The sequence below is a fragment of the Cynoglossus semilaevis genome, chromosome 19 (assembly GCF_000523025.1).
Source record: "Cynoglossus semilaevis isolate Cse_v1.0 chromosome 19, Cse_v1.0, whole genome shotgun sequence".
Classification (NCBI taxonomy): Eukaryota; Metazoa; Chordata; class Actinopteri; order Pleuronectiformes; family Cynoglossidae; genus Cynoglossus; species Cynoglossus semilaevis.
Genome location: NC_024325.1, coordinates 15179569 through 15189121, shown reverse-complemented (window position 1 = coordinate 15189121; position 9553 = coordinate 15179569). Strand labels below are relative to the sequence as shown.

The following is a 9553-nucleotide window of genomic DNA, read 5'->3' as shown; positions in this document are numbered from 1 at the left end:
TTTTTTTTTTTTTTTAATGCACCGTTGCGGCTGGCACAGTGATTTATTAGCATCGCAAATTAACGGCTGATTTCATTTTTCTCTGCCTTCTGCCTCCCGGGTGCAAATAAGAGAAGTAATAAAAACGGAGAAATTGGCCTAAAATGGCAGCAATTTGGACGTCAGTAATTTGGACGTCAGTAAACAAGCCGCCTGGCTGGAGCTCCGTCTGCATTACAACACACTATAAATGGAAGAAAGTCTGTCACTAAATTCAGGTAAAGAGTTTTTAAAAGTCTGGTCGGAGCACATCTGTAGCATGAACGCAGGACTGAAAAGACTTTAAATCTCCAACAGCTGAATGTATGGATTCAGACCTGAGCTACTGAATTTTGTTAATTCACTTTTTTTTACTTTAGCTTATAGGAGTTAGCCATTTAAAATGAGCAAAGTCAAGGAATAGTGATTATTTATTTGAATTTATCACATAATCATTCAATCATTTATGTAGAGTCGACTTTTGGAGGAACAAATCTTGGCCATTAAGAACTTTTTTTTTGGGAAATTACCTCAGCTCAAGTTCCCTGTTGCGACAGAGAACAGTTGTTCTTTAGTTGCAAAACTAAAAAAAAAAAAAAAAAAAAAAAAAAAGGGGAGCTATCAGTCAGTATTCAAGACGTAGCCAAACTCACTGAGGTGGTCGAGGAAAAAAAGAAAAAAAACGATTTGGCCCGACAAAAACAAGTTAATCCATGAATGCAGCACAGATTTCTACGTTCTCTGAGTGATTTTCTTTTATTTATTCGTCCTTGACAAATCTGAAAATATGATGACAAGTGCTGCGCAACATGAGCCACTGCCAAGATATTCGGTATCTTTATCATAAGACAGACACATGTAGAGAGGCTTCTGTAGTTTGTTTTAGGTGAAATTCATACTAAAGGAACCTTCAGTCTTAGCAGAACACTCGTTTGTGGTTCCGGTGATTTTACTTCACATGAACGGACCTGTAACCTACAACAGAGACCACAAAGACCATCACTAGTGTTATTAATCAAACATTCAACACGTCCATGTTGTATAGCACTTGTTAGAATATTTTGAGCAGAGATTTGAAATCCTAACACCCAGTCAGGTCAAACAACAGACGCCTGATGTTCCTTACAGCTTCCGTTAGCCGATCTCCTCATCTGAGAACCGGGAGCGACTTCTACCATGTGACCACCTGCGGTTCTACCAGCTCCGATAAGAGGACTGTCCTGAATCGATCCCTCCAGACTGTCCCCGTACCTGGGTCTGTGGTGAGCAGCTCTTCCTCTGACGCCGTTATCATCCTTCCTGCCACACAGTTTGGAGAAACAGTCCATCACTCTGCAGCACCGACACCCGTCCCTGCCCTGCCGGCCCAAGAGGACTGTCCTGAATCGATCCCTCCAGACTGTCCCCGTACCGGGGTCTGTGGTGAGCAGCTCTTCCTCTGACGCCGTTATCATCCTTCCTGCCACACAGTTTGGAGAAACAGTCCATCACTCTGCAGCACCGCCACCCGTCCCTGCCCTGCCGGCCCCCCCTCCTCCCCCCCAGGCACAGTATCTCCTGAAAGGCGTATCTGAAGTCCGCGCTGCGGCAGTAGATGAGCGGGTTGAAGGCGGAGTTGGAGTAGCCCAGCCAGTTGAGGAGTCTGAAGATCAGCTTGATGTCTCCCAGCTGGAGGAAGGCCATGAGGATGTTGAGGATGAAGAAGGGCAGCCAACACAGCGTGAACGTGCCCATGATAATCCCCAGGGTTTTCACCGCCTTGTGCTCCTTCAGACAGAGCTTCAGGCGTTTGGCTGCTGAATGTTTTACCTCCACCTTCTCCGCCCTTACCCTGCTCTCTCCCCCACTCTCCTCGTTACTGGTGTCCAAACCTTCTGGTTTCTCCATGTTGAGACTGTCCTGCTCCGACTGCTCTCCAGCGTCTGTCCTGGCCCTGAGCTTGTTCAGGGCAGGGCTGTCGTCCGGATAAGCCGCGGCCGCGGCGTACTGCAGGTGATTGAAATGTTTCTCCCTGCCCCGGATCTTCTCCAGGTGTTTCTGGGCCTCCTTGAAGACCCGGCTGTAGACGAAGATCATCACCACCAGCGGCAGGTAGAAGGAGATGATGGAGGAGGTCACGGCGTACACCATGTTGGTGGTGAATTCACAGCAGTTCTTGTCGGCCAGGCACAGCTGCGCCGACTCCCCGTCTGACACCCACAGCTTCAGGTGGATGGGCAGGAAGGAGATGAGGGAGGCCACGGCCCACACGCACAGGATCACCGCCAAGGCCCGACCCCTGAGGAGGAAGACGGGTGAGTCTGAGCTGCCCCCAAATATTTACAAAGAATTATCTTTCAATACATATGCTGGATAGCATGTGCTAATTGGACAGAGCTAACTCGTAGCAGTGTTCACAGATACTGGTATTTTTTTAAAAAACCTGTTAATTTTTTTTTTTTGTAAAATCTGATAATTCTTAAAAATAATTTTACTATGAAATAAATTAATAATATGCTGATGTTACTGCACAGAAAATATTCTAAATGTACAATGCCATATTTTGATAATATTTCAATTTCACCTTGCTGTTTTGTAATATTAATATTGTGTTTTTACTGTGTAAAAAAAAAACAAATGTCACTGTTGAATATTTTAAAATATTCTTACAGTATTTTACCGTGTAATATATTAATAATATGCCAACTGTACTGTGCAGTGTTTTAAAAGATTTTTTTTTCAAAATGTATTGTGTAAATTTTATATAATGAAATTATTATATAAAATTATAATATTTACATTATAATTTAATATTATAATAATTATAATATTCAGATTTCACTCTACAATATTTGTATTCTATTCTGGAAATACTGTGTAATATTTTAAAAAAATATTCAAATATTCAAATTCCTGTATAATATATATATTTTTAAAATTGGAGTGAATGTATTCACCACATAGACTTTGTTACAATTTTATATTTTACATTTAGTGATGTATACTTGTAATCATTATTATACTTTATTTAATCCCCACATACAGTACACAGTACACAGTACACAGTACACAGTACACAGTACACAGTACACAGTACACAGTACACAGTACACTCCTGTCATTTCCTCTGGTCTGTTGACCTTACCTGGTCAGTAGCATTGGGTAGCGCAGTGGCCTGGTGATGGCGAGGTAGCGGTCCAGAGCGATCACACACAGTGTTTCGATGCTGGCCGTCACACACAGCACGTCCGTCGCCGTCCAGAACTCACACATGAAATTCCCAAACTGCCAGCGCTTCAGCAGAATGTAGCTGGAGCCGAACGGAACCACCACCAGACCCATGATGAGGTCAGCCACGGCCAGAGAGGCGATGAAGAGGTTAGTGACCGTCTGCAGCCGCTGGAACCGCAGGATGGCCGTGATCACCAGGACGTTTCCTGCACAGACAGGAAGTGATGTTTACAGCCACCACACCAATCAGTTCCACAATTCAATGTTTGTTTGTTTTTTTTTTCACTTACCAAAAACTATAGCTAGGACCAGGATGGCCATCGCTACGCCCAGCAGAACAACGTCTGGATCAGCGTAGTCCGAGTTCTCTGAAGAACCTGAGATGTTCTCTGGACGTGTTTGGTTTGTCAGGGTTGACCAAGTTACTGGTGCTGCCATGATCTGCAGTCATAACACAGAGAACAGCAGAGCTTGAGCCACAACGTAGGAGGAGAAAAATGCTAACGAGCTAACTAGCCTCTTTTTTTTCTGCCTTTCTTTTTGGTAAATTCTTACCTGTATTTTATCTCCATTTTTGTGAACAATTCTTTTTAGTTGACCTTGATGATGCCTTGAAATTAATTCGACTTTGTTTGACCAATCAATTTCAACAATTACTCATTTATCAAGCTAGCTACTTTAGCTAACCTTTTAGCTTTGTCGTGCTAGGACGTTGCCACATTTGTCCACTGGGAAAATCAGCTGTAGTTTTGCTTTAAGCTTCATATTTGACTGACTTCCTTCACTCTGTCCCAGAATAACACATTTAATGTCGCATGGCAATAAAAACAGATATTTTTAAATACTTTTTAATGTACCCTACTCATTTAGCAGAACTCTTTTATGACGTATTTTGTGAAGATTCCCTACTCATTTAGCATTTTACTCTTTTATGACGTATTTTGTGAAGATATTAAAATTCATGAGTTGCTCATTTTTCATGCATGAACATAGTTTTTTTTTTTTTTTTGAAGTGCTGTGGCACCTCTTCAACTCCTGCTTTGCTTGTGTTTGTCTTGGATCCAGCAGTTTGTGTGTGTGTGTTTATGGGATTTTCACTGTTGATTATGGACTGAGCAGGATTTGTACCAAAGTGTTTTTGGGGACCGGCCCAAGGGTTGGGTCAGCTTTGGACGTTAATACTTTCTTTACCCTCCAGGCGTGGGTGATTAAGGTGTTATTTAGACTGACAAAAAGTACTCAGTCAGGGGTTTAATGAAGTCACGGCGCTTAGACTCTGAGCCTTTTTTTTTATTACAAGCTTAAAGGCTCCCCGACAGCGGGGGTGTCCACTTTATTTTTAAATTTCAAATAACAAAACCATTTGTCCACACTGGGGTTATTAGAAGTGTGGTTTTATGCAGCTAGCATGAATGTTAACCTGGCGAATGCTAATGCTAATAAATGAGTCCAAAATAAACCTGTATTTTACAAATTTATCAAAAACAAAAATATTTAACAATGAGTAAAAATCAGAAATAAAAAAATAATAATTAAAAACAAGTAAGAAAAGTGTATTTAATTTAAAGGGATAGCCAAAAGATTTGAGTAGCACTGCTAATCTGAGTTAGGTTAGCTAGAGTTTTCATAGAAATTTAAGAATATAATTAGAAATTCTCAAAGAAAAAGTGAAATGTTTGTAGTCTACCAATCACAGTGGCTCAATAGTCTAACAAAAGAACATTTAAAAAGATTGAATTTTGAGGTTATTTTTCAAAGATAGGAAAAGAACACAAACAATCAAAAAGTGTTGTATCTGTCCAGATAGAGGAGACGATCCTCCTGGTCCTTGGACTGGACTGTAGCCGCACCATCAATATTAGCGTCTGAGATGGGTCAAATTATTGAATGTTTTTTTTTTTTTTTTTAGATAATGAACGAAGACAGTGTGAGTTTTTTTTTCTTTCTTCAGGACGAGGGAAGCTGTGCATTAAAAGCCTCTCTCTTCAGCCGAGCTCAGGTCTGAGGGCAGTCACCTGCCGATGCCTGTTGACTGTTGTGATTGTTGTGATTCCTCTGACTGAATGGAAAAACAGCCCCGTCACTGAACAGAGTGAGTAATGGTCCGGCAGTGATGAGAACCCTGTCTGTGGTTCTCGGTTCCTGTCTGTGATGTTCATGCAGATGAACGTTGAAGGGGAACAGCCTGTGCTTCTTTACTTCACTTCCACAGGTTGTGTGTGAGCACACACACACACACACACTTGGCTTCTTACAGTGTGAATGCTGACTGCGCTCCGTCTCAATCCCAGAATTCACAACACATGAATGTCGGCTGTAAAAGAACTCCATTCACTCCTGGCTGTTTATCCAGCCCTGCTGCGGTAAATGAGCAAAGTGTTGGACTTTGGGATTGTTTCAAAACGTCCCGCTGGACCATGATGACACCATCCTCACCCCCCTCCCCCCATCCTCCTCCCCCACCAGGGTGATGGATTAGTGTGAAAATTTAAATCAATTTTTCATACATTCTCTGACAAATTTAATTAAATTTTAACGTCCGGCCGTTAATGATAGATGATGTAGTTATTATTCAATCCATACTTGTGTCACGCCGGGCGCCTGAGAACTGATGACAGACTTCAGGTTAATAGACTGATTGATCGTATTCCTTCGTGTCTGCTTTGTTTTGGCCCCGTGTTGATTTATTAAAAACCAACAGAACAGAAATTAAGAAAGAGACTCCAGGCCACGAACCTGACGGATTAAAAAAAAAAGACTGTGGAAAAACACTAAAAGGTGAACATAAACAACAAGTGCATATAATATAATATACAGTCTGACAGCAAAAACATTAATAGAATTAAATGCAATTTAACTAAATGAAGATATTACTGCAGTAACATTGTATTTCCCCAGTTGTGCAACGATATCCCAGTGGTCAAATCATAGACTGTTCATAAAAACAGAACAAACCTGAGAGCAGGATGACGGAGCACATTAATAATCATTAAAGTTAAAACTAAAAAAGTTAAAGTTAAAACCAGAGGAAAACCTTCACCTTTTTCCTGCATCTGCAAATGAGATGTGGCCACTGTGTCCACTTCCTATTTACAGTCTCTGGTCAAACCCATAACTAAAGCCCAGCTCCGAATCGTGGTTTGAGCCACTAAAACAGCAATAAACACAGGAAAAAAACGACTTAAAAACGCTACAGAAAACACTTCATCTGAGGAAACTCCGTGGTGACGAGTGTAACCAGAACATAAATCAACAGCTCATGTGCAAACAGAAACACCCAGGCTCAAGGGCTCTGACAAACAGGTGAAAACAACTCTTTTGAGCAAATCTGTCTGACAAATCAGGAGGAAGGAAAGAAAAAAAAAGAAATTTAAAGAACAATTCATGAACATGGCAGTTCGTCTCTTTGGTTTGTCTAATAACGTGAAGTAGAATTACACGTCAATCATTGATTTTATTTTCTCTGTCCACTGGTGAAGTTTAGCCTTCACACTGATTCTGATTGGTTGTTAGTCTTCAGTGATCAATCACAGTCATTTACGACCCATTTGAATGTGTCAGGGGCTGATGGGAAGTCGTCCTCTGGGACCAATGATGTCCTGCAATTAACAACCAAAGTGGCTGACAGTGATTTGGAAAAATAGGGTCTCTGGATTAGTCATCTAAATCATTGTTTCCCAAAGACTGGGTCGTGACCCTCAAGTGGGTCGAAAAAAATTTTTTTGGGTCGCAAAGGTTTGTGAGTTTTCAAAATATGGGTCCCCCAGAAAAAAAAGGTTTTGGAAACACTGATCTAAGTGACTGATCAATTATTAGCATAATTTGCTAATAACTCAGGGAGGTCTGTGTCAGGAAGGATGTTTTTTATTTTTATTTTTTTTATGGTTTTTCCAAACACTGTCAATTCAAAACATTCTCACTACTATAACCCAAACAGGTTATAGTAGTAAATGAGATTCTTTCACCACTGAGTCTGTGAAAAGGTACCGACCGCTCCTGATAACATCTCAGATCGTGGTCGGTGATACATTAAAAACTGGGTTTATAGAAAGGAAGGACGTTGCATCAGAAATTGCATCCTTCTGAGAGGAAACCTTGTCTGATGTCGTCTGAGATCCACCAAGAGTCGAAGGAAATGATTTCTTTAGGATTTAATTTCTAATTATTAAATTCTAAATACATTATTCTAGCTTTTAGGACTCTATTTTTTCTTCTATTTTTTTCTTTCTTTAAATTTAGTGTTTGACTCACTGATCGATGAGAATGCACCAAACTGCACTTCTGAATTTCGAGATAAATACTGTGTTATTTGATTGTACTTGAAGTATCTGTGAAGATGTCAGGCTAAAATAAATCAAACTCTGGGTGAAGCAGCCAGATAAAGTAAACAGGGAGGACAATAAACGTGGTTGTAGTTTATAAAGATATGAAGAACGACCGCCTCATATATCATGTGCAGACGTCGACACGCACTTACTCTCAGTTTCCCTTTTTTTCCCAGGGTTCGTCCGCGTCTTTAAAATCCAGAGAAGTTTTAATCCAGACGCCTTCAAATCCACACACAGTTTCATCCTAATCTGTAGCTTTTCAGCAGCTCTTCCCCTCGGCGGCGGCACAGCTGCAAAAGTCCGCGATTGTGTGCGCGCGCGGCTCACACGCGCACACGCGCACACCACTTGTCATCCCGTCGTTCCTGCACACACACACACACACACACTTGTATGGACACACTCCTGCGGCTCTCAGCCACACTTGCCCTTTCACCGGCAGCTGAGCCAGAGACCCCGTTTTATAAGCGGAGCCCGATGACATCACGGGGGAGCAGCAGCCTATCAGAGGGCCAGGAATGGATTTTACAGTATATCACATGTCCGCATGTGTACTTGCAGCTCAACTGTCAAAACAAGTTTTTTGTTCCTTCTGGGCTGTTTTGCAGCCGTTCAAAATGAAAGTCACAATGTTTCATGTAATAAAAAATAAGTTAATTGAACAAAAAAAAAAAAAAAAGAAAAATAATGACAGATGTAGGTTGTTCCAAGAGTAGTAAATGGCCAATGTTCACACTTGAATGTATGATAAGGTGCCTAAAGAGGAACTGCTGTACTGTACTGTACGAGAAAATCAGGAGTGGGGAGGAACTGCTGTACTGTACGAGAAAATCAGGAGTGGCAGAGGAGTATGTGAGGGTGGTGCAGGACATATTTAAGACCTAGATTTTGGATTTAATCCCTAGACCTTGATCCCTGATCGAATCTTGATCAAGGATGGAACTCTGTAAATGATTGGATTAGCATGGCTAACCTCTAGCTTTCTATATTTCAACTAAGCTAAGCTAACACTTCCTGGATTATCAGGCACTTCTGTTAAACAGCACCAGAAAATTTATTTATTTCCCAAATTTTTATGAACCAGTAAACAGTGACGTAACAGCGCCAGTGCAACATTTTCCAGCACACTTCGTTGTAATAAAAAACATCTCAGGCTTGAACAGGATGAAGAAAGAGACGCTGCACTTTCCTCCTCCAGGATGAACACTGTCTTCTGTCTTTCACGTCCTGGATCTGTCTGTGCCATTCAGCATGGTGAAAAACAGACCACAGGGAGTTCCACAGGGATCAGTTCTTGGCCTACTGCTGACACCCGTACGTTCTTGTCCTTTGGTGCCTTTTTTTTCCGCTCCCTCATTAAACCTGAAACTCTGGCCTCACCGCTGCACTGCACCGACGACGCTGGACTGTTGCCAAAGACGTGTCTGTGAGGATCCCAGGGTGGTTTGTCTTGGACACGACTCGTGTGGAGGATTAAATAGTAGCTGGATTCTTACTGAAAATCAATTCCCTCAGGGGTTTTTATCAACACAAATACATGCAAAATATATAGTTTATATTAGCATAAAGACTGATCTAGCAGCCAGAATAGCAGACCAGTAGCACTGCATCGACCATCAAAGTATTGATTTTCAAAATAAAACATCTTGGTCTAGAACGTACATTATTTTGAAAAGAAAAAAAATCCAAATTATCCTTAAACAAAGAAAGTAAACAGAACTTTGAATGTTCCTTCACATTCAGGGTGTTTCCTCCACACGTCTCTGATCACAATGTTCTGCCTCCTCTGTAGGACCTGAACGTACACAGGCCGTGTCACACGCCACACGTACCACATGTGGTGCAGTCAGAAACACGGCCTGTGAACGCACCACAAACACAGCATTCAGTCCTGGTGCACAGTCAGCTGCGTCATCTGTGAAATGTTTTTTTTTTTTTTTTGTAATTGATTGTTGAAAGATATGCTAGGCTTGTTTTTCTCTGTGGCTTCTTGTTGT

At 41.4% G+C, this 9553-nt stretch overlaps 1 protein-coding gene across 2 annotated transcripts; it reads right to left on the bottom strand.

Moving 5' to 3' along the window:
- Positions 1–747: 747 nt before the first annotated feature.
- On the bottom strand, positions 748–8008 carry LOC103395540 (beta-2 adrenergic receptor-like). Of its 2 annotated transcripts, none has more exons than XM_008333277.3 (5): positions 7706–8008; positions 3519–3669; positions 3143–3434; positions 1399–2296; positions 748–1238 (listed from the first exon to the last, which is right to left on the bottom strand). In XM_008333277.3, exons 2-5 carry the CDS (start codon positions 3664–3666, stop codon positions 1116–1118), a joined length of 1461 nt encoding a protein of 486 aa, XP_008331499.2. In that variant the 5' UTR covers positions 3667–3669; positions 7706–8008; the 3' UTR covers positions 748–1115. The 2 variants fall into 2 exon arrangements, with proteins under 2 accessions (XP_008331499.2, XP_024921572.1); XM_025065804.1 differs by having other exon boundaries at positions 748–1365; positions 1526–2296; positions 7706–8007.
- Between the last annotated feature and the right edge of the window lie 1545 nt (positions 8009–9553).